This window comes from Agelaius phoeniceus, chromosome 9, assembly GCF_051311805.1.
Source record: "Agelaius phoeniceus isolate bAgePho1 chromosome 9, bAgePho1.hap1, whole genome shotgun sequence".
NCBI lineage: Eukaryota > Metazoa > Chordata > Aves > Passeriformes > Icteridae > Agelaius > Agelaius phoeniceus.
The window spans coordinates 12,892,646-12,918,146 of NC_135273.1; the positions used below are offsets into that span (position 1 = coordinate 12,892,646).

The following is a 25,501-nucleotide window of genomic DNA, read 5'->3' on the forward strand; positions in this document are numbered from 1 at the left end:
CCAAAGAACAGTTGTGGGTGGCTTCTCTTCCCCCAGGCCTCTGTCTGGGTAAATAACCTCACTGGGGAACCCCACTGATCATCAAGATTTCCCCAAGTGAGATGGTGAAACCTTACCAAGCTGAGGGGATGTTCTCTTTGTCACATCCAGCAGGGACTGTTCTGCACTGGCAGAGCTTGGAGATCTCATTGCTTTGCACTGGGGCTGGGGCAGTTTGTGTCTGGATGCAGCTGTGGGAGAGGTCTCAGGAAAAGGATGGCTTTCACTCCAAACTTCAAAGGAAAAGAAATCCTTGCAGAAACCCTTTCTGCTGATTGCTCCCCTTTTGATGCAGGGTGGGCTCAGATAACACCTGTGAAGAGCAAGTGCAAAACCTGCCTAAAGCTGGATTTTGGCTCTCCATGCATCCTTTCCTTTCCTTGTCATCCTTCCTCTGAGCACTGCAATCTCCCTCCCCCCACCCCCCCGCCCAGATATTCCACCCTTTTTCTCTGGCCTTAAAGGCATTTATTACCGAGGAGTGTAAAAAGATTACTGCAAAATCGTTCTGTGTTACTGGGAAATCATTGCAACATTAGCTCGGTAATATTTTTTCATAAGTGTTTGCTGTGTCTCTTCTCTAACATATTCACTCTCTGCACACACATCCACACCCCCACAAATCCCACTGAAGCCAGGAGGCACTTGGCAGAGGACAGGAACACGGACCTGACCTGACACTCACCCCAGCTCCCTCCTTCCTGTGCTGGTGGACGAGGTTGCCATCTCTCAGCCAACTGGCTGCATCCTTGGACCCACGTGCAAGCACTCCCTATTCCAGCTTGTCCAAAGAGCACGGAGAACCCTGGCTGTCAGGGCACTCAGGCTGCCTTGACTCAAGGGGTTTTGTCAGCAGATGCTCATGGAAGATGCTGAATCTGGCAGGTCCTGGGACCAGTCATTTTGCTGAGTTTTTAGGGGAACAAAAGATTCCTTTCCCTCCCACACTTGTAGTCCAGAGGTCTGGGCAAGAGACCCCGCTTTCCTGGGAGCAGGGAAGAAGGTGTCAACGAGGAGAAGGAGCTGCCAAAGGAGTTGCAGAGCTGAGCAGGAGACAGTCAGTCCCAACAGGTTGCCCGCAGAGAAGGACACTGACAATTCTGCAAATACCTTTAATGCACTCAGATTACACGGGAGGAAAAAAAATGTTTAGTGATTCACAAAAATATTACAAAAAGTCACGTGCAGGCGAAACACACCCAGCACTGCAATAACAATGTAAGAATTTACATTAGAAACTAATATAAAATATTTAAAAACCTCTGCTAGTTTAGCTTTCTGTTTGTTTTTTGTCTTTTATAAAAAAAAGGAGGAGGGGAGAGGGAAGAAAGGCCATCTACAAGGTACTGGTACACCGGCCACAGAAACACAGGCTCCTTCCAGCCCCGCTGGGAGTGTCCTGGGGCTCCTCCATCCACATGACCCCTGCGTCTGCAGACCACACACACACCCCCACACACACCCCCAAACACACACACATGTACACAGCTGAAGTACAGAAAGCTCACCCCAGGGCTGCAAGGGCAACCCCAAAGGTCAGGGTTTGCTGTGGTCCCAGTCACCCATGTGTCCCCTGCCCTGGGAACCTTGCCTTTGCTCCATTCAGCACACAAAACAAGTAGTGTCCCCAGCGAGAGGCAAAACCTCCATCCCTTTAAAAAAAGGGAAAAGGTAGTGTGTCCAGCCTGGACTGGACAAGAGAAGGGTTTTGAAAGAGTAAACTTGGGTTTGGAGCATGACTGTGGCCAAACTCACAATACCAGGACTACAAGGCTGGATGGGTGCAAGGAGCATCCCAGTGCAGGAGCCAGGAACCACTACAAGCCCCTAGCAGGATGCTGCCTGCTTCCACGGGGCTGCAGATTCCCACTTTGGGGAAAGCAAAAAACGCCCAGAGCTCCCCAGCCCATGATCAGTCCCTACCAGGACAACATGGCCACTCACACCCACCTCCCTTTCCTCAGCCCCTGCGTGTTTTGCATCCTGCTTGCTTCTGTAGGGAGACAGGCCCAGGAGCCTCGTCATCAGCACCAGGGAGCCCTCCTGCTCCCACCCTGCTCGGGGCATTGTCACCAAGCCGTGTTTGTGTAGGACCCACCACACACGGTGACAGCTCGGGCCCTCCCACCCTGGCTCTCAGGCTCTGGAGTTTCCGGAGCCGCACTTTCGCTGCAGTTGGGCCCCAGGGAGAGGAACAAAGGAGCCATTTTCATCTCCAGCCTCGTCGGGAGCGGAGGGAGAGGGCAAGAGAAAAGAACAGTGTTTGCAAAACACGACAATGGGCAGGAAATTTTCTTCTGGCTTTTCGAGGTTGGGTTTGTTTCTCTCTCTCTTCCTCTTTTTAAAGAGGGCAGGCACAGCATCAGGAGAGTTTAAAAACAACCAGGCCCTGGCCAGCCACATCTGCCATGTGTAGCTCTTCCTGGGCTGATGATCCTCTCCTGCTCTCAGGGCTCCATAAGCAGGTGAACGATGCTGTGGTCTTCCAGCAAGGGAAAGGGATGGGGCAGCCCCTTCACAGCAGACCAGAAATGACGTTTGTGAACTGATGTGCCACTTATGATGATTTTATGGTCTGTCAGCGACTTTAGGGGAAAGAGAATCATGGTAGAAATGAAGAGGTGGTGAAGCACAATACACGACAGGTTCACTGCCTGAGAGGCAAGTCGATACGGGACCACGTTTAAAGCACATTTGCAACCTCAGGCCTATTCTCCATTTGAAATTTTGGACTCATGTCAAATACAAGGGTTGGGTTTTTTTGAAATAAGAGAGAACAGGCAGACACTGCACAACAGAAAAAAATGTTATAAAAATAGTGGGTTGAAACAGAGCTTGTTAGGTTGAGAGACTTAAATCCAGCTTAAAATCATAAGAGGTGAACCCCATAGGCAAATGTGGATTTTGAGATTGCTCTGGATACAGTCTTGCTGCTGTGCCGGCTGGCATTTATTAATAGGGACAGATGCACATAAAGGAATTCCTGGTTGCTTCACAATTTGTCTGCCCTTGCAGCTTCACTCACAGGAAAAATTAAGGCACAATGTGTTCTCTCAGAGGAGGGCAGTCACCCAGTCCCTGGAAGGTGGAAGGGCTCTCCTGGTGCTGGAACCCTTCCTCACCTGGCCCAGATGGAATAGGGGCTGAATAGAGCCCCAAGACTTGATACAGTGGAGCCAGAAGGCACAAGGCCATGCTCTGGGCTAGGGGCAAACTGGACACAGGATCTAAGGGCTTCCTCTGGCCTCAAGCTTTTCTCCCCACCTAATGTGATGCTGCCCTGCCCTGGCCAGGTACAAGCTGGCAAAGCAGGACATGGACTCTGGATACCAACCTAGGAGGAGGGAAGAGCCAAGCACTGCTTTCAAGTGTTTTGGGTTGTTAAAAAAAATATTTCTACTGGTCCCAGATGAAAAACAACACAACCCTCACTTCTCCCAAGACGATTTGATGACCTGATGGTGTAATTTCAAAAGCCATCCAAGAGCAACTGAATATTTAAAGAGAAGAGCTTCAGAATATAATTTCAAATCACTGTTGGCAATTCCATGTAGAGTAAAACCAATATACACCATCCTCAAAGAATTAGACACAGCAGGCACCATCTATCTAAGCCACTGAAAATATGGTTACAGCAGCTACAAGACTGACTGCTCTGCTCAGATCACACCCTACATACTTTAATACTGAAATTATACATTCCTTGTCCTGTTTTTAATCAGAAATTGAGAGAGAGAGAGTAGTCCTGGCTTTTAAGACTTCTCCTGTTTCAGAATTGCTGTCACATGCTGGATTTTCAAGGCTCTTCATCTTTCCAAATATCTGAATTGACCTGCATTGCCAGATTTCTTCAAGAGAGAAAAATCCTGTACTCACTGCTTCTAAACAGAATGCTTTCATTTCCATCCAGGTCACTGCCTTTAGCCAGCACAAGCCCCACAGGTTTTGGGTCCATACAAACCTGATTCAGGCCTTCTACACAATCAAGAAAAAATCAGCACCAGTGGTCCTACCATCTCATCAGGTTTGAGCTAGCAAAACACTGTGGTATTTATTAACACTGATGACTTCCCTCTTTCAAACTACTTGCTCACTAAAATACAAAGGTTTCTTTTCCATTTCATTCACACACAGACGTCCTCTTGCCCCAAGATGAAAATATCCAAACTTCACATCTCATTTACTTGCCAGTGAGTAAGCCTTTGGCAGGGTTGCAAACTTGATGTGAATCGTGAGGGGATGTCCTGTGGCTGCCCAGCTCTTCAGGATACTGAGTAACTGCAACTTTCCTACTCTTAGATAAGTTTCTGAGAGGCAGCAACATGACCAGGGAGCTTAAGGGCTGACTTTCACCAGGTTCTCATAGCTGCTCTAACAATAAGACACAGAATTCTATTTTAGCAATTATTTGTCTAATATTTCCCCCCTTACCTAAATAGGAAGATTTCACTTCCTTCCCTTCCAGCCTTCCCCCCTCAATTGTTATCTGGCTACCAGCAAAGATCTGTGAGAAAGTGTCTCAGAAATAGAGATTTCTGGCATGCCACCTGTTCATAACTCAAATACACAGAACTATATATAAATACATGACATGGAACAAAAATACACATACACACACAAGGATACTGGGTGGATTATCACATGCATTCAGCGTGCTCCCTCTGAAGTCAATGGAAACCCAGCCCAGAGCATCTGATGAGAGTAAATACAGTGAGGAAAACACTTGCATGAGAAAGGCAGAACTGGAGCACGAGCCAGCTTGGAGGAGGTGCTTTCCCTGCATACAGCACCAGATCCCTGCCGTGAAGGCTCAAAGAGTTCATAGGGCAGGAGGTCCCAAGCTTTCCAGATGTGTGTCGGAGCCCAGAGAGGGTCTGATGGACTTCTCTCTGCCCCATGCTGATCTCTGCAGGAATAGCAACAATTGACCTTCCAAATGTCCCTTCTCCACCAAGACGCGGATTTTAAACTCCTTTTAATGAGAGCTAGCATCTGGAAACAAGGAAGAGCAGCCAGCATCGTGGCAACAGGCCAGCTCTGCTGCAGCACCCCCAGCAAGCTTGTGCAAGAGCATCCATGGGCTACTGTTGGATGGCTTTGGGACAAAATTGTAGTTGCTGCCTTTGCCTTTTCCCCACTGCCACAATTATCTGTTTGCCCATTATCTTGTGGTGGGACACTTGGGCACAGTGTTTTTGAAGCTGGACTGGTAGGTTTTCATGGCACTTTCTCACCCACGCTGTCTCTTGCACATACATCTACAGTGCAGAAGGGATGCTTAGTGCTAACCAGGACAATGAAAACTGGCCAAGAGATCCCATGGATGAATGCAGCCTGCCACAGCACAGAAATCACTCTGGCTGGCACATGCAGATATCTGAAAGTTTGTTCTTTCACAGCAGGATTTTAAGATGATCCTCTGAGTTCAGACAAAATGACAAACTCATTTACATGTAAATTGCTTTCATAGCTTTGCAGAAAGGAAGGTTCTGCAGAGCAGTGTTGGACCCTGCATTTGGCCTGCCTTAAATTATAATATAAAAACAATTATAATAATACAAATACTACTTTGTACACAAAGCACGCCCTCCCCTGCAAACCCTGGCATGCTTCGGTAGGTCCTACAGCCCTCTAGTCAATAGTCACCCTCTCTGCACAGAGAGACATTGAGTGACTTGCCTGAGGCCACAGAGGAATTCTGTAGCAAGTCCAAGGAAAGCTTTGTGGCTCCTAGCTCTGCTTCTTGACCAACATTAACCAGCCTCAAATATATGCAGAAAACATCAAAGCCGACTGTGCTGGGAAGAAATTAAATCAGAAAACAAACAGAAAACCAACCCCAGGGTACTGTGAGGCCTCCTGGACTTTGCTGTTTGATCAGGGGAGTTAAGTGTTAAAAGCTTTTGTTATACTTGTATTAGGATCACACAGCAAGTGCGCATAAACCACCAGTTATCTTGTAGGCAGAAAGGGGTGGAAGGAAAGCTGCACCTTCCCTGACAAGGAGTGAAGAGTTGTCACCAAAAGACAATGGGCAGAGGAAGGCTGGGGAATATGCATCAGAAACACCCTGCAGCAGCAGCAGCAGCAGCAGGGGGTAAAGCCTGCGTGTTTGCTGCAGGTATGCACAGGGCCAGCAGCTGATGCAGAGACACAACCTGGCACTGCAGAGACCGGCTCCTCTGCACACTCCTTTTGCTCCAAGGAGGAAGCCACAGGGATCTACAGAGTGTCTTTTCAAACTGGTTTTGATGCTTTACAGTTCAAACCCATCTGAAAGGAGGAAGGTCAGCAACAAGAGCCACCACAGCGAGGCTACAGGGGAAAATGGAGCTGCACTAGGGCACAACCCTGCTGGAACAGGGAGAATAGTTGGCTTCATTGAGGCTGAGACTCCTTTCTGCTGTGCCAGGGCAGCAGAGATCTCCACTTCACATGCTTTCAAGCAGCCCCCTGATCCTGCAGAGCTGCTGAAGTTGTCCCTGTGAACAAATGATCCTTTCTAGCTTCTCAAATTCTGTACAACAGCAAGGAAAAAATACTTGACAGTATCTCTTTAAAGATAAACACACTGTAAACAGGAGATCTCCCCCGCCCCGGTAGCTTTCTTCCTCCTGCTTGTGCAAAACCAGAGGTTGCGACCTTCCCTGGGGTTCAGGCACAAGGACAGGATGCACAAGAATAAAGTTGCCTCTGTTTGCAGTGATACCATAGCTAATAGCACCAAGACCAACACTTAAAACATGCCTAATTTGAGGGCAGGGAGGATCTGGATTTGTTTTTCTTGACTGAACTAGAAAGTTCATCTTTAAATCTGTTCAGCTTCAAGCATGTGAGCTTTTGGCCTCCTTTAAACAGGGGAAATACCATTCCGTTTCTAAAAAGAAAAAAAAAAATAGCACATGGAAGAACAGTTCTGCAGTCAGTAAAAGTTTGGCTAACAAAAGGACTCCAGAGTCACGTAAAGAACATTTAATCCATGGATTATAGGCTCGCACCTGGCAGAAATGTATGTGTAAATACAGGCGTGCAGAGCGTCTACACCCTGGGCTAAGGCAGAGGGGAGTTCTGCAGCTAGGAGAGAGAAAAGATCCTTACTACTAATTTTCATAGTTAAATATTTCTCACTCGCACTCACACATACGCAGGCTGCTCCCAGAGAGTTCAGCCTTGGGAAGGATAAAGGAAAGGGCTCAGTTCGGTCTGGGCTGGTGCTGAGTAGCTCCTCTTCTGTTTGCAGTGGTTGTGCAGCAAACTCTTTTTATTTGCAGGCAGAGTTTTTACTGCATTAATTATCCTGTGAGTCACTGGGTAATGGACAGTAACTTGGCTCTCCCAGTTGTTAGAATAGTGTAATTCAGCTCTAATGCAGTGGGTTGTCGAACACGGCATCTGGCAAGATGGAAACTTTCAGTTTCTTTTCAGGCCAGCTGTACTCCTTTGGAAGTTTAAACTGTAAGACAGTAAAGAGAACCAGTTAATGCATATCACTACAATCTGCACAGAAAAAACAGAATTGTTGTGAAGGCAGGCAGCCCCATGTTATTATTATTTTTTAAAACAAGAGGCCACTAAGAAAACATTTCCCCATCGGTATGTTTTGGACAGCAGTGGACATTAGATAATGGGGCCTGTCTCAGCTGCCAAAGTAAAGTTCTGAGCTTTCAGCCCAGGCGCTGTTTATTTCGTCAGATGAATTTTGGAGGGTTTCTGCCCCCATCACTATTTCCACTTCCCAATCTCTCAGAAGATTTGCAGCAGAAGTGTCTTCCCTCCTATCTAACCACGTTCCTCTTCTTTCACCCAGCCCAGCCCCCAGAGCCCACATTTGCTTTAAAGGGAGTCTGGAGGGCAGCTTTCAAACCCCTGCTGTTCAGAGTGGAATGTAGGTGAGCCATTAGAGCTCTCTGGTGACAGGCAAACTGTGCTGCCCTGGCTGGGGAGAGCCAATGTGCCTGCACAGCATTCCTGCTGCAGTCCTTCCCACCTCTGGCACAAAGGCCTCACAGAGCCCTACAATGCCTTGTGCTCACAAAGGCACTCAGCTGCTCAGGCTGTTTTGCAAACACTGGTTGAAGCACACAGAAGGGAGATTTTTTGCCCCAGTCTGGTTTACACAGCACTGTCTGTGGCCAATGTTTCCCAAACAAGGCAAGTCCACCGGTCCCATCTTGATGTCCCTGCCTGGGCTAGGAAGTCACCCCAACATCAACCCAAACACAACCAATTCAGGGACAGAGCTGCAAGGAGCCTTACCACCAACCCTTCTCACAACCACACGACCAGTGTCCAAGCATTCACACAGGTCTCTCAAACACAGCTGTGGGGTGGGGTTGAAGGCACGGGGTGGAATCTCTTAGGCCACAAATCTGCCCCATCCACAGCTGAATGGCAACAAGTTCTGTATAGGCATTTAATGCAATCCCAGTGGCCAACCTGAGGACCAAAACACATGATGGGGGGGGAGAATAGCTCTGGAAGCCTGTTTGCAGGCTCATTTTGTTTTCAAAACTGTACTGCACCCAGTGTTGCACTGCCTTGCCCTGTGATACTCCCTGACACCCTGACGGGACTCCCAGGGAGGAATCTCGTGGGGACACAACACCACCAGTGACAATCTGCCCTGGAGGTGGCTAATTCAGAGTGGTTATGGATACAGTGGTTCTCTCCTAGGAGAGTCCTGAGACCCAGGCCAGCAGCACCATAGGCTTCCCAGGGCTGTTTGAATAAGAGAGCTGGTACAAGAGGACAGCGACTGGAAATCATCAATCTTTATCCAATTACTTGTCTTTCTTCCCGTAAGCACCCTGTTTCTGATGGGCACCAACACAGGCTCAGTGTGAGGCTCCTGCTAAAGGAGACCCCCTCCAGCTGCCCGCTCCACAGCAAGGGTGTCTCTAAAATGAATTTGCTCCTGACCTTGCTCCATTTGCAGCTGCCCATGAGGGTAACCTGCAGTTAGTATCCATTGACCTTAATATGTTGGTGGTTCGTGGTCTGATCCATGATCTGGGGGCACAGCAGGAGGATTCTTCAGGATAGAGGCTACCACAAACTCCTGTTTGTTATCCTCTAGGAAACAAACAGCTCAAGTCCTTAAGTTTTTTTATAAACTCAAGCCCTGTGTGTAGCTTGCACCATGTAATCTACTGGCCCTGCACAGCCCAGGGAATTTTGAGTTGCTGTCTAGGACATGTGAAAAACATGTAAAGATACTCAGACAGATTATTACACTTCATTTCACTTAACACAGGTGGTTCTTTATGTGGCAAAGGAAAGACTCCTCACAGTGCTTCATTCTACCACATGAACATCATCAGCAACAGTCAGGCCTGCTGAGGAATGCTTTCAGTTGGCCCGACCCGGATCCTGCAAGTTACAAATCCTTGGAGGAATCTGGATGCTGAAAGATCACATTTCATCTCAAGTATTTTCCTTTTTATAAACAGCAGTGGTTCCAAACCAATCCTCTTGGAGAAGTCATCCTTTGCATTTGTTTGTTTTTCACTTTTTAATTCAGCAAAGTCACAGTGAGTGGGAACCAAACACCCTGTTGCTGTGCCAGGAGCTGCCATGCTCTTTGCCTCAATGGACAGTGAAGGAACACGAGCCGTCCAAAGCCTTCACTAAAGGGCCTTCAAACCAAAGTGCTCCTGGGCTTCCATGTCACTAGCAAAAATGAGCTTTGGATTAGGTTTAACTGGATAAAAGCTGGCCTGAAAGTCACTGCACAGCCAGCAGCATGCTCCCCTCACTCACACAGTGAGGAACACCCTGGCATTAAGTCAACTCTGGATTAAACAATTAGAGTCCTGAGATTTTCCTGGGGGGAGGGGAGCAGAGCAAGGGATAGGAGGGCTGTTCTACAAGCCAAGGAAAGTTTCTTTAGAGTCTGCAGGGAGCTGTAAAAAATGGGATTAAAAATATTACATGTCATTTCTGCCACTGATCTTTGAAGTCAAGCAGAATATTTATATGGCATGCATGGGAGACGGGGTGTTAAATGTTCCCCAGGAAGACATCACATGGCAGTGGGAAGTTTAGTACCAGCTTTATAAAGCCCCCTGGCTGTTGCTGTAATGCTTCCAGACTGGTGATGGTCCTTCACACACCATGCAGGGCCAGCAGGTGAAGGCCAAGTAGCAGATGTGAAACAGCCCTGCCTGCTTACCAAACCCACTAAAGGAGGCCCATACAACAGATTGTTCAAAAGTATATGTGCTACCACCACTTTCAGCCTTTCTGAAAGCAGGGAAGGTAATGTGCTAGGAGCTGCTGGTGAGGACTAATTTATGCACGGCATGGAGGAAACCCTGCCACCTGGCCTGGGGGCTGCACTGCTTTCATTTGGGGTGCTCAGATACTCTGCTGGAAAAGATGCTGATGGAAATCAAAACACAGAGTCTCCCTTAATACCTATCCCTGTCTAGTATTTCTTGCAGTCCCTTCTCTCAGTGCCTCAGTAGTTCACAGCAGATGTGAAGGCTTAGCATGGCCTCAAGTCTATGGATGGGGCAGGGCTGCAGCCTGCAGGCTGAGGGGAGGATCAAAGACAAGCTGCAGGATGGGCTGAGCTCTCTGGGACAGTACATGGAAGATACAGGAATGATGCAGCCTTACTTCCTCTGGAGAATTCAGATCTTCTAAATCTTCCAGCATTCTCTCTACGAACTCTTCAGTCAATAGGATCTGCAAAGGAAATACAGTATTTTATGCTTTACACTCTTAGTTTTAGCTAATTACAGGAACAGCATGACTTCTGCACAGAGCAGACTGTACGAACTCACTCCTTCCCCTATGTCCTTCTTTACCGCAATACAAAGGTTTGAGGGCAAGGAGCTCCTAACTTTGTCTTCCACCCCAACCACTGAAAAAAATGTTGAAATTACACAGCAATCTTTTTTGACCCTCAATTATCTCCCTCGGTCTAAAATTAGAGGCTCTGCTTTAGACAGAAAGAGTGGGGAAGGAGGAAAAAGGGTCAAGATAACAACTGTTGGAGAGACAGTAGGAGATAGCCACTTTCATCTGATCTACTGAAGTCAAGTTCACAGTTTAATCAGGAAATAGCAGCATAGGAAGAGACAGAGATCCATACAGAGCTGGTGCTCTGGGCATGGGGAAGGGCCTGACCCCAGTACAGCACATTGTTCACATGAACCAGATGCTGGGTATGGGAAGTGTTCCCAGAGGTGCCCACGCAAGGCACCCCCATATCCCCATATTTTGATGGCACATGCCCATCCTGCGTGCCTGTGCTGGGAAAGCTTTTGGCTCATCTCAGAGCAGGCTGGCAAGCATGAAGCAGTCCAAGAAAACAGCTGCTGTCAAGTCAAAAGTCCTGGATGAGGACCACGACCCCAGCACCATGAAGTCCCCCAAGTCACAGAAACCAGAAACATCACGGGGGAAATCAGCCCTGGAAATTCAAGCAGAGGAACTCCCACCCTCTTTAAAAAAATATGTGATAGGCAAAAGCAAACACATCCTGCCCTCTTCACAAGAGCCGCAAAGGCCAGAGCTCCAGGCAGGACAGCTGGTTTGGCACAGGAGCAGAGACGGCCGTGCAGGACCAGGCAAACATCCCCACACAGTGAGGGGGCCTTGGAGCAGCATTCCTGGGAGTTAGGTTGCAGCAGCATCCAGTGGATTATTATTTCCATTTTAGCCTACAGGTTTGTTTCTTTCCCTCTGCTCCTCCTTTCCTTCCTCTGGTCCACCCTTTCCTCCTTTCTGGCATTATTTTCCATCCAGAAGAGCCCACCATTCCCATGCCCCCTTTCTCACCCTTCCTCTCCCTGTTCTTCCCAGCCATGAGCCCTGTGCTCCAGAGAAGGGACTGTTCTAGCACCAAACAGTGGTGGAGCCAAGTAGCCAGTTGCACTGCTCTCCACCTCACATCTGGAAGAGGGGCAGCCAGGCTGTCCCACCGCCCTGCAGGAAGCCCACCTCCTGTGCCCACTGGCTGCTTAGGGCCAGTGGAGAGTGAGTGACTGCCAGGATGCCATGGGCAAGTGGAAGCCTCTGGGCTCCATTTTGGCAACACATAAGCAGGACTATTGAACAGAAAGAGAAATTGAATACTCTGATCTCCCTTTCTTCTTTTTTTGGGCAAGACAAGAGATCCAAAAACCACTAAATCCAAATCCAAGGTGTCTGCAGTCCTCTCCTCTCAACATTGCCACTCTGCTGCCACTACACACAGATTTCCTGGGGGATGATGGAACCACAACCTCCCTTCTCCACTACATTCCTCTCTTCACTTAGCTTCAACCTGCAGCAGGCTCCAGGCCAGGGTTTATCACCAAGCTGCTCAGCATGAATGCAGGCACCTTTATCAGGCCTTTCTGATCATACCTTGAGCCTGAAAAGCTCTGCTTCAGCTTGGAGCCAGCAGCTTGCTGCTTTGGACAGGACTCTGCAACCTGGCACCAATCTGCAGACTGGCAAGCTGAGGAACATTGCAGTGAAACACGCAGTGCCACCGCAAACTGCTGCAGTCTCCTTGCAGGGGGCTGCAACTCTTCTGCCTCTTGAACTGGATACACTAATTTGCTGGCTGTTTGCAGGAGGAGGAGGGAGAAGTCTGTCCCTGTTGGAGGCAGGAGGGCAACCTGATCACTCAGCTCAGGAGGAAGGGCTGGGTGGGGAGCTGGGGCTGTGCACCGAGAGGATCGCTTTCTGCGGAGGTGCAGTCTGCAGTGGGGTGAGGGAATGAAAACAATTTGGCAGACATCAAAATCTACAGAACAGCCGGAAAAAGGAGGAGGAATTGGTATTCACAGCAATCAGGCCAGGAGGAAATGAATATTCAGCTATCCACGGATGAGCAAAAATGCCAGAGGTTGGGATGGGTGAGAGAGCAGGAATGAGGAGCTGCAGCTTTGGCAGGGAGACTGGAAGTCAAGCACAGCAGGAAGACCCCTGGGCACTCCCAAGGTGCCACAGGCAGGAGAGAAATGGGAGCCACATGTGCAAGGCAGCCAGCTGCTCTGAGGCTGTAGGAAGACAAGACAGGGTATGCAGGGGTAAACAGCAAAGGGTGGAGAGAATGAAGGAGGGGACAGGTCAGGTCTTGGCTAAGGACAAACCTACATGGAGCACTGTGCCTAGCCCCAAAACTGGGGTATGATGCCTTAAGATGGCTGTCTACAGCTCACTGCCCTCTCTCATGAATTTTGGTAATCCAGCTGAAATAGAAGCACAAATTCCACTGAGGCACTGAGCTGAACTGGCTCCCTGAAAGGTCTGACAAGTGGAGCGAGACAGGAGACCACAACTCAGCTCAGCTGCATTTGGGGGCTCAAAGCAATGGCAGCCTGCTCTGTGCAGCACGTGAGGAAAGATCACAGTGCCTTCTGCAAGCCTTGCAGGGACAGTTAACTTTGGTGGTTGGCAGGTGTCACAGGTTGCAGTGACAAACTGCTGCAGTGACATTCACACACGCAGTGTGTGTCTCAGAGCCTGTCCTTAACAGTCCAAGTCAGAAAAAAACCCACCCCAAATGCTACTACCCCACACTGCTGGGGAGACCTGCCTTCCTTCCTGGAGAAGGGACACTCCAAAGTGCAGGTGTAACCAAATGTACAAGCAGCCACGTCCCACAACACAGGAAACTGGCACTCTTGAGGTACTCCTGAGCATGCAGGGGGAAGGCATGTGCCAGCAGGACACCAACTGCTTAAGAGGGCTTGGAAGCAAGAAGTATTGTCATCCTGGATTCACGTCTAGACAAGATTTCTCCTGTTAGAAGTAGCCCAATCAAAACGGCCCAAGAGCACTAACGCCTGTGGTCATATATAGATCAGGCTGCCATCCCCACCTGCAATTAGCTAAACCACCTTTTTGCTGGTGAGAGAGTCTTATGGACAAGGCTGAAAATAAATCCAATCCTATCTCAGCACCCCTCACTCACAATATTTCACATTTCCAGTTCTTGTAGCATGCCTGCTCCTGCACAGTATGATACCCCATTACATTAACACACACACACACACGTTGTATGTGCATGATATTAAAGGTGACATTCCCAGCAAATAAACATGACAGACTGCCATTGCTCTAGGCACCTAATTTAATTTCCTCTGGGATTTAAACCTTAGAAGCTCAAATTAAACAAATAGGCCTCACTCACTTTATACTTCAGAACTGAATCTGAGTTTTCCTCTGATGCTGTTGACTGATCTTATCAACAGGACACTACACAGAGATCACAATGATGAAGCAGCTTATTCCCTTCCCAAAGGAAAACAGAGCCCCACTGTTGTGCTGCACCCATGGGAAAAGCTGACACAATCTGGAGGGCAAACGAAGCCATCCCATGTGCACTGAACGAGCCTCTTCTCCCATGAAATCTCTCAGCTGGTGCTGAGGAAGCAAAGGAGCAGTCCTGAGCAGGTGTCCTGGGTGCTGCAGCAGCCCAGTCTCACAGCACTATGTTTTCACAGCCCTGTGCAAACACCCAGCCTGCCAAAGCTGGTCACAGGGTGCAGCTCAGCCTGAGCAATGGCTGTTTGCAGTATGAACAGTGAATGGCCCTGCCAGCCAGCTGCGGGTACCTGAAACAACTCCTTGGGTGCTGCGCAGTCCTGCTCGCACCAGGATCTCCCAGACCTGACCTAGAGAGGCCTGGACATGTGCTAAACCACTGCCAGCAGATCCGGATTCCATTTGCTCTGTGTTTTGTGGCACTGAGTCATGCTACAGATGCTCGGAAGATGACAACAGCCAGAAGATAAGTCCCTGTTTTCTATCACAGGTACCTACCGCACAACTGAAGTACAAAGTTTGGGTTCTCACCACTTCACTAACAGCTGCAAGTGTCCAGACATGTTCAGAACATCAGGCTAGGCTGTCTCATTCAGGTGGATGTGCTCAGGGAACACATGCTGTCTCCCTCTCGTGGCAAGTCTCACCTGAGCTTGCTGAAATCTACTTCTTATTCACAGGGCTCACCTTTGGGTCACCTGAAGGAGTTTGTGTTGAAGCTTTCTGTGTTGGAGCTTTCATACTCACATCTGGCTGAGTATCATGACTTGTTACAGGTACTCAGCTGCAGGCATATGAAAATGGATGAAATCTAAAAGTGTACACAAGATCATGGGGCTCCAGATGAGTTTGGCTGACTTTGAAAGCACCTGGTGCTTAGTAAAACATTAAAGATTTTATAGCTAGCTTACAGGTACCACCCCACACTTAACACTCCATCTCTCACTACAGGGTTCAACACTGCCATGAGGGATTGACATTCTCAGCTCAGAAAAGGCTCCTGGGGACAGAGGTCACACCAATGCTGAATGCCAGGCACAGCTGGCAAGTCTTTGATCAAGGAAGACTCTCAGAGGCTGAGATAGGAATCAAGCTGCACCTCTGCCCAACTTAAGGAAACATGCTTTGCCCAGGGCAAGACACAAGAAAATAAATGGCCCAGCTACACTGAAGCAGAGGCTTTCACTGATAATACTCAATTTTCTTGCCTACCTAGGAAAAAACCAAACAATCACACACTTTGCCCTAGTGCTCTGTTTGCATTAAACACTGCAAGTTGCTTTTCTAGCAAGTTTGTCAAAGAAAGGAAACCATGTTTTATTAGTTCTGGACTTAGTACAGAGCTGGCCTGTATGTCCAGCCAGAGAAGGTGAGGACACATTGCAATAAGCCCTATGTAAACCACACCAACCCTTGTAAGAAACTGTTCATCCATTGGGTGCTATGCCTGGAACAGGTGGAACAGTTGTATCCTAAGCCAAATCATCTGTTACATCTGCAAATATCCAGCGACTTTTATGAGTCCTTTGCCCTGAAAATGTTTCAGCTTAATTCTTGTTGTCAACATAGCAAAAAGTTAAGTTAAACTGTGTCAGCCTTTCCCAGTGAAATTTCCACCAATAAAATCCCCTGATGGGGGGGATTGTGTTGTGCCACAGGCAGCCCCTAGCCTAACTCTCTGCTCTCTCCTTGACCTGGTTTCTTTGCACTGCTTTGCTCATGCTGCAAGTGGTTCAGGGCAGAGGTCTTGTCACCTTGTTCTACATCAGGCCAGCCCTGACACTGTCTGAAAAGGCCATGCTGCTGCCTGAATCCATCACAGCTCTCACTACAGCCTCAAAGGTACTGGTATTGCAACAAACACCTCTGATGGGAAATTCCACTGCTGCTCTTGCAGGAGATTCACACCCCCCCTTGTAAAAGAGAAACATCCACTCACAGATGCCTCAGGGACCCTATTGCTTCACACCATGATGTTAAAATCCCAGAAGAGGAAATACAGAATGACACTGAAAGATTTTGACCTTGTGAGATCTTTTCATGACATTCTCGGTCACAAGGTTGATCCCGAGAACCTGAGCTCCTTAGACCCCAGGCTGATAAGATCTATCATGCAGTCAAGGCTTCTTTGATTCAATACATAAAATTTGGCTCAGCTGGGGAAAGGGCTGTCAAGGAAGCCAAGACAACAGGCAAATCCAATTCTTTCAGAGAGAAAAAGCAAAGGAAGAACAGACATTTCAAGGAATGCACTAAGTGGGTGGAAGACAACCTACACAAAGTAGCCAAAATCAAAGTCTCCTTTGAATAGCAAGGGAGGGGTATTAGGTGGCAGGATAGACAGCCAGTCAGATCAAGAAGGATGAAAGAACCTGACTCATCCAAAACTAGCCTGGACAAAGTACTAGAGAACATGCTGCAGGAGAGTTGACATTGGGAGGATCATCGTGTTCTAACGGTGCATTTCTACCCTAGATGAAATGTCTCATTCAGCTGTGAGGGAGAAGAACACAAAGGGATAATGCAGTAAGGTTTTGGGGAGTGTTTGGAGTACACGATAACTTACTTGAAAACTGCTAGCTTACATTTCTAAGACCTGCTCAAGAATTTGGGGGAAGCCACTCAAAACATTCTGAAAAGTAATTTCATGAGTAGACACATAAAACTGCTTTGGAGAAGAGCAGGCTGTAGTTGTACACAGCTCAAACCAGCTTGTGGGTGTTCCTAAACTCGCCATGCTAGGAATAACACATCTATTCAAGTGTGGGGAGACCAAAAATCAAGCCTATGTCTTCATGAGAGGACATGACCCATAGCTACCACTTACAAGTGAGCATCTTCAGCAGCAGAGTAGCTCTTTCAAATGTTGCTTTGAACCTCTGTTGCTGCCATTATGCCAATGTGCATAAATGATTTAACATGTGGTCGAGCAGAGAGAAGAACCAGATGTGCTCATTTCCAGGGGAATGTCCTGACTCTACCGGAACAAAGTCATTCTCTTGTGCACTCTGTCTCTGTGACTAATTCAGTGTTTTATATGATGTGGAACAACTCCAATTGGAAGAGCTGAGGAAGAACCAAAATACCCTATAGCTGTAGTGCCCATAAAGCAAAGAAGTAGAAATAGGGGTTCAAATTAAAGAAAAGAAATAAAGTATGAGTTTCTCATACCCTATGCAAGCATTAGATCCCTAAAATATTGATTAGAGGAGGAAAACTTCTAAAACCTCCAGCCCTATTCTGCAAAACCAGATTTTCCCCCTGTTTTTATTGAAGAAAACTTTCTTATTTCTTATTTCTGGTTTCATTCAACATAAAAGGATTTTATTTCAGCTTTTGGTCTCTTTAAGGCTTTTGTTTCAGCAAGAAAAACTGAAAATATTTAAAGATTGGGCTCAGACTGATCTTCTTTCCCAGATTTTTCACTTAGGTTGCCAAACCAAAAGAATGGATCGTCCCCCATGACCCTGCTCATAGTAATCCCCTCTCTGCTGTGACTGCCAGCATAGATAGCACATGTTGATAGCTCCTGCATGCTGGATGCTTCCCACGGCTTCCATGTACCTATCCTGCCTACAGGCACATTTAACATTTTCTATGAAAGGTTTGACCTTGCTGTCCTAAGCCTCAACTTATTTTTCCATGCTGGATGCCTTGTTTTTCATTTTTTTTCTAAAGGTTTTAAGGGAAAAAGGAATCGAGAGAGGTATTTTGGAAAAAGTGTATTTTGACAGTACTAGCAAATTCATATGATAATTTTGTTGGCACGAGAACCACTCCTTATGAAGAGGGTGATGAAGATTAGCAAATGAGCGCTCTGGAGGACAAGGGAAAGTCTTTCTCCTGATCATGAAAATGCTTTGCTAAGTCAGAAGTCTCTGAAAGTACTGTTTGCCCATAGCTTTCATGAGAAATGAAAGGTCCTCCTTCACTGAGCACATCCCAGCCCAAGGCCGCTCTGCCTCAAAATAGGGCAGAGGTAGCTAAGGAGTGATTTTTCCTCTAATCATGCCTGTGAGAGGCGAGGGACTGCTATGTCACCAGGCACATCAGGACTAATGGCAGGGAAACTCTCCAGCACTCTCAGTGTTTCTGCTGGAAATCAGACCATGTGGAGGAGGAGGAGAAGGAATTTTCCATCTTGAATGAAGGGGAGGAGAGGAAAGCAGAGACGGGCCAGGATGAGGGGAAGACAGAGACACAGAAAAACAGGATGAAGGGCAGATCAGATGCCAAAGCTGGGGACAACAAAGGGCAAGGAGCCTGGAGAATCCCATTTCCACAGCCCTAACATCTACATGCTGTCAGATGGACATTGGGAACCTACTGGCAAGGGACGTGAGCAAAGAGGGCCCCCCAGCAGTGCCTGCTGCCAGAGGATAACACCCCACCACCATCTCTTCAGCTCACACAGAGACACTCACATTGTGCTGAGAATCAGGGGGTGCCAAGTGCCAATGATCCATAGCCTCCACCTGCCTAACAGGATTAGTCCCAAACCCAAGTACATTACCTGGAAAAAATACCCTCTGCACTCAGAGATGAGTGACATTGGGCATACAAAGCTTGGGAAATTGCTGCACAGAAATGATGGCATGCTAATTTGGTGCCAGCACATGTCTGCCTTATGAAACAAATCTGTAATCATAGGATCACCTGCAGTTTTTCTCCAGCAAGACCTCTGCCCTGCTCAGTCCTCAGGATGGTTCTGCTCACTGAATGCAGCATTAGTCATCATTTCTTTTCATTATCATTCAACTTGCTTCCCCATTCTCTCCTACTCTCTTCCCCTTTATTTAGTATGCTCCATCCAACTACTGCCAGCATGGATAACACTGGAAGTACCTAATCTTACTGTCCACCACTCTCAGCCTCTGATGTGCTTGGCCTCACATTTCTGCAAGGCAGGGAAGTTTTCCCCTCCGTACAGCAGATGGGGGATGGAGGCTCAAGGAAGTAGAGACTTAAAAGTCACAGAGAAAATCTGCAAGAGCAGGAAACTGAACATGGGTCTTTTACCACAGCTCCCAGGCTGAATCCCTGCCCCAAAGAAATCCTATCTCTCTCCTGACCTGCAAGAATAAATTTTAATCTCTTCCTGAAATTGTTTCTGCTGTTCATCTGTGGAGAATGCCTGGCAAGCACTGAATTCATTGCATTCTTCACAGGATGACTGGAAGAATGTTCTTCTGAACAGACATAGGAAAATAAGTGAAGAAAAATTTGAATCTGAATGTCTACTTCTTGTGAGTGCCCATCTCAAGACTTGCAGATTCCTGTTTTCCAGTCCACTTAGTCCTGTGTAGCACAGAGGTATGCACAAGGGAATTCCTCCTGACCTCCTCTTGTTGCTTGGAACACAGATCAGACTTCAGGTTTGAGCTGGGCATCCAGAAAATGAGGAACAGAAAGTCACTTGCCAGGTGAGAATATTTTAGCTTAAGACTCTGGAATAAGAATAGTAGAGGCAGGAACAGGATCCAGTTCTCCAGGGCAACGTTTAACAGGCTTCACTATATGACTACTGTGATTTTTTGCAATTACCTGTCTCATTCATTACACACTTTCCAATTTTAACAAATAAAGTGGAAATTATGTAGGAAAGAGTCTACTTTACTCCACGCTCCTGATTCATCCCCCAAACATACTGCATCTCTGTGCAGAGAATGAGGCAAGCACACTCTGTTTAAAATGTGTATGATTCTTCAATTAGATATTGCATTGAAATGCATATGTGTAACAGGGGCAAGGCTAAAGTGCAGAGATATTTCTTACATTCTGTGTGCTGGATTTTACAGTTAACGAGGACTCTAACTATAGGTTTGTTTTTACTGCACTGTATTGGCTTGTATGTCAGAGTCTGCAGTAGTATCTGATGCGTAACATGCACGTTGCACTTGATCAAAGGCTTGAATGTCATCTTCCTGCCTAGAACAATGACTGCCTAAAGCAGCAGGAGCAGAAATTATCTAAAGGTAAGAGTTAAACAAACCTCCTTCTCCCCTCTGGGGAGAGTAAGCAGTCCAGGTGAGCTAGGCAGGAGGGGAGAACAGCCTGCTTTGTGCTAGATGGGCAGAGAGCTCCACATAAAAGGAGAGGAGCTTTGCAGAAGCATGTCCTGACTCCCATCACTGGAGACTTAATGATGGTAATTCCCAAAGGATGATGCATGCTGACAGGCTTTGACACAAACTACCCCAGGATAATATTAATATGTATTAAAGGCTCAGGCAACTTTATTGGGACGGGCTTGATCAGTAACACATTTCAACAGAGCGTCTCTATCATCTGTCGGAACAAAAGTAAGGGAGGGAGAGAGAACACACGCACAACCTCACCTTGCTTTGGGAATCTTTTAGAGACAAACAAGGTCAATCTGTGATGAATTGCACACTTGGCACAGCTCAGATGTTGGACCAAGGACGCTCCACCACAAATCCGAATGTCACTGTGAGGCAGTTTATGTTGGAGTCTGTCTGCATGATCAGCATCCTTAACCCTCCAGCATGGGCCAGACACCTCCTGCACAGCCTTTCCCTGTGCATCTGGAACATCTACCCCTTGGAAAGCAGAGGAGAGGTGCTTAGGAGGCAATGTGGGGGCTCTGCAGTCACAGCACTGGAGGTAGGGGGAGTGGAAGAAAGAACCCCGGAAGCCTTTGATCATGTGTGATGTTAATTCAAGTGTTACACATCAGAGACTTTGCCACAGTAACTAGCATATAAACAGGAGTCTAGTGTTAACAAGGAGGACTTCTTGAATATGTTTGTACATTTCTGAGTTAAAGCAATTTCCCTATTCAACAATACATGACATAGTGGAAGGAGTTCAGAAATAAACCAGCCTAACATGCTTAGACCTTTAATAGAATTTAGCTTCTTAGAACTAATTAGATGTTACTTTAATGAAAAAAAAATTCCAAGTACTTGGGAAAGGTGCCAATTTGACAGCTCTGGAGAATGAAATAATCTAATCATCCCCAGAGCATGGGCAGCAGCAGGACAGGCTTCCCCTACTAACATGCCTCAAACGTGACCTGGAAAGACTGTTGATAGAATTGGGGCGTACAATCTCTCTGGTCTAATGACTCCTTACTTTTTCTGCTGAGACTGCTAAAATGGTTCCCGCTGAGTACCAGCTGTGGTGGTGATATGGACACCTGTCTGGTTGGAATGGTGCTGGGACCTGCCAAACTCCTGTCATCTGCTAACCCTCCATCGGAGCCCAGTGACTCTCAGCTCATTGCTCAGCCCAGGCAGCGGGGGCTGATAGACAGCAGCTCTCTGGCCTGTCCCACCTTGGACATGCTCCACTCCAGCCCACAAGATGTAAACAGGAGGTACTGTGTTTAGTCTGCAGGTTTGGGCTCTCACTGCACCAAAGCTCAGACTCAAGAAAAGTAAGTCTCTGGCTCCTGCGGAGCTGAGGCCGGGATTTTTAAGGCTCTTATTTATACCCTAAGATAGGGAAAAAGTCCACAGGAGGAAAAGCTTGCCATGTCTCCTCTTCTCCACAGTTCCTCCATTTACTTGTCTTTGCAACATGCCCCTGCATTGCAGTAATGTGCTTTCAGCCACCAATTCTCCTTGGAGCTCCTTTCTGTGCCTGCGGTCCCAAGCAAGGGAGGAGAAAAATCCTCTCTGGGCCTTGCTGTGAAAGCTTAGCAGGGCTTGCCAACTCAGCCAGGCCAGGCTGCAATGGACTAAACCAAACACAGCTCGCCTCCTTGGAAATTTTATGCACCACAACTTCTTTTACTTCTGAAGCAAAGCCACATAAACCTCCCCCTCCCCTGCTCCCAACACCACAAGGAACGGCTGAGCGTGGATCAAGTCTTCCCTTGCATACTAAGCCAAGAGTCTCAGACACTCCCACATCTCACAACCGGGTGCTACTCCTCTTGTCCCAGGCTGCTTTTAGCCTCCCTTCCTCCCCCTTCAGCCTGTCCTCCTTTCTACTCAACACAGGACAGGGCAGGGGCCAGCAGCCGAGCTGCTTATGTCAGACAAGAAGATCCAATACATTGGCCTTGTGTAGGAGACAAGTGAGGGAACTTGCTTCTCCTTCTCCCTACCATCTGAGCCAGCAATTCTTCACCTTTCCATCCCACCTACTCCAAAAATCTTACACGTTTTTCAGCACCAAAATAAGAGGCATGAAAACAGCCAGGTTCATAAGGGTTAACATGTCTGTATGGTGACATAATTATTGCCATTCTTCGCTGTTTAGAGGTTACCTGACTACTCTACCTATCAATATATTTCAAGATGTGATGCAAATGCAAACAAACACTCATGTTTGGAGTTAACACAGTCACAAGATCCTGTGTATCATGTATTGGCAAGCACAGGAACCAACAGCAAATGACCCACCCTTAAACCTGACTCTTTGCTGTTAATCATTATAGGAGCATTGCACTTTCCAGTCAGAACAATCAAAGCAGGCTCTTTGAAAATCCCTGCACGAGATGGGTCTGGTCGAGATCAGCTCCTTTACAAGTCATACAGATTCCAAGGTATGATGTCCTCCAGACCTATGAATGCAGACTGCAGAATGCCTTGAAAACGAGTCATTGGAAGGCTAACTGCAACACTGCAATGCTGAAACAACCCCCTGTCTTCAAAACAGAAGGGGAGGCAGGAATGCCACAGTTACAGTGAGGCAGAGACATACTGCACACATAGTCCCTCAGCAATGGGCTTTTCTGCATTAACACATTCCCTCAAGATTTTTTTTTCCACAATATGCTTATAACCATAAAGAAATTCAAGGGTAGAACAGCGCTACACTCTCAGATCATTAGTGCATCACTGCTCTAGGGCTGACCCTCAACTTCAAGCAGATGGGGATTTTCCAGGGAAAATCTGTGACACCAAGAACATGTGGGTGCAAAAATGTGTGGGTGCTTCAAGCAACCACAATCTTTTATCAAAGAATCAATAGGAAAGAGCTAAAACTGAAAGGCATTGCTCTCTGTGCTGCTCTCCTGTTAAGGATGATCAAACTGAGATCTTGGCTCTGCAGGATCACAGTCCCACAGCTTTCTAGCTCTTCTGCCCTGGCTCCATTCTTGTTTAGGTCATTCCACTCTGCCTCCCCAAATTCCTTTCTGGAAAAAATCAAGAATAAATACAGCCTGTAAAGTGTTCACCAACTTCAGAAATGGATACTACTGTATTCACAGATGATGTCTGAATTTTCCAGTCAATTATCTTTTTGAGTTCCACTAATATAAATAGCAGCATTTCACCATTATTTTTGAGGCCATAATTACTGAAAATATTGTGCAAGAGCTATGAGAGATGTTGCAGAAGAAAATACAGGTTTGTTACACTTTTAAACAACATAAGCCCTTAGCAAGATAATTTTTAGGTCACAGTAAAGGAGGAAAGGGGAAAATCAGGAGACAGGTTTTCTCACTTGTAACCAAGGTCCATGGGCTGCATAGGGGTGCTCCTCTGTAGCAAAGGCTCCTTCTACTCCTGTTGATACAAATGTGATTGCTGTATCTCCTGTAATACTTTTATATGTAAAGTGCCGTCCATGTAAGAGCCTTCCCCTGGGGAATTAAACACATGTGCATGAGTTGAGAGGGCATGCACAGCATTCAACACAACAATGGAGATACTTCACTATTGTTTCTGCCATCAGTATGGGAAACCATTTTGAAGGCAGCAAATATATATTTTTCAGGAATATAAGAATGATTTACTCCAAAAAGCAGGTGATGAGCCTCCTTCTGAGGCAGGGAGCTACCCCTCATCTTCCTCCTTAATCTCAGGACCTTGTTACAGAGCTAGAATACAACTAAACCTACTTCATGCCTATCCCCATGATGAGGTGCTGATGTATGTAAAGGCAGGGGACTAACAGTTTTCCAGCAAGATGGAAACTACAGAAGAGAATCCAGACTCCACATTGTGTGGGAATGTGAAGACACATTTCTAAGAAGGCTCATTTCTGTGACAACACCTAGTAATCAATTGTCCTGGTGTTTGACAAATGTCACCTGTATTACTTAAGCAAATGCCTAGAAAACACACATACAGTGTGTTTTGACCATTTACATGACCCTCTACAGTATTACTTCCCTTTTTTCATTCAATGCATAGGAAAATCATGGCTCTGTATTTCAGCTCAAAGCATCTGTGACACCCATGCATGGCTTCTAACATGCAAGAGGGAAAGCTTCAGGTAATATATTTAGTGCCTACCAGAGTCACAGTTGCTTGGTGAGTTATGGCTGGTCAGATGAGCTAACTGATCAGGACAGACTGTTCACACATTTGTGATGTAAAATAAAATATGTTTGCATTAACTTTCCCATTGGTTTCTCAACAGGCCCAGGCAAGTGTGCACCTGCTGCTGATAACTCTGATACTACCAACATGTAACTCATTAAGCTAAAGTAACTCAATCACCTACAATCATTTGTCTTGACACGACAGTTCATTTTTATCTTAAGATACTAGAACATTTGCACAGGGATTTTAAAAATAATGCTGGCTGAAATGATGGAAAACTAGAAGCCAGTGATATGCACAGACTGAACCTTCAAAAGAAAATGTGTAGAGTATGCACACAATGTGTTGCTCCTTCAGTCATGTGACATAATTTGTCTAAAATCCACACTTGTATGCATAAACTGATTGCAAACAGGTTTTGCACAACCACTTATCTGAGTCTGTAAGTCAGAATGAATAACTTAAGGATTTCTTTGACAGAGTATGTTAAGACTTCCCTTCTTTATCACAGGGTTGCTAGCATTAGACTAATAAAAAAGCCCGTATACTAACTCTGTCCTGTTTCGGCTCTCAAAAGACACTGGAAGATGTAAAAAGAATGAGAAACGATCTTAACATGATGAGCACAGAATCATGCAAAGAATCATCTGTTTTTAATGTGTTTTGGCAAAATATCTAAGCTCTGGCCTTTACAGACCCATTGCATGCATGTCTGTATGGTGAAACAATGCCACAAGGCAAAAGCAGCGTGTTAGCACAGGCTGTGGAGGAGGATGGCTTCACTCACTCACCTTAGACAGAGGGGGATGAGCGCTCCGGACTCCTGGTTAAATTTCAGGTGCACACTTTCCAGCTGTCTCGTGCGGATCAGCTCGTGAGGAATGATGGCTGCTGAGCTCTCGCTTTCCAAACTGTCCTTACGGCTTCTGAGAGAATAGATAAAATGCACG

The 25,501-nt window shown here is 46.8% G+C and overlaps 1 protein-coding gene across 2 annotated transcripts in view; it reads right to left on the minus strand.

Annotated features, from left to right (window-relative positions):
- Nucleotides 1–1,137: 1,137 nt before the first annotated feature.
- The window catches only part of SUFU (SUFU negative regulator of hedgehog signaling), an 88,113-nt gene continuing 63,749 nt past the window's right edge, over nucleotides 1,138–25,501 (minus strand). For both annotated transcript variants that reach the window (XM_054636982.2, XM_054636983.2), the window contains exons 9-12: nucleotides 25,343–25,477; nucleotides 23,728–23,866; nucleotides 10,660–10,728; nucleotides 1,138–7,492 (exon numbers count right to left, since the gene is read on the minus strand). In XM_054636982.2, the coding sequence (XP_054492957.1) occupies nucleotides 7,403–7,492; nucleotides 10,660–10,728; nucleotides 23,728–23,866; nucleotides 25,343–25,477 (433 nt within the window). In that variant the 3' untranslated portion in view covers nucleotides 1,138–7,402. The remainder of the gene's footprint in view (nucleotides 7,493–10,659; nucleotides 10,729–23,727; nucleotides 23,867–25,342; nucleotides 25,478–25,501) is intronic.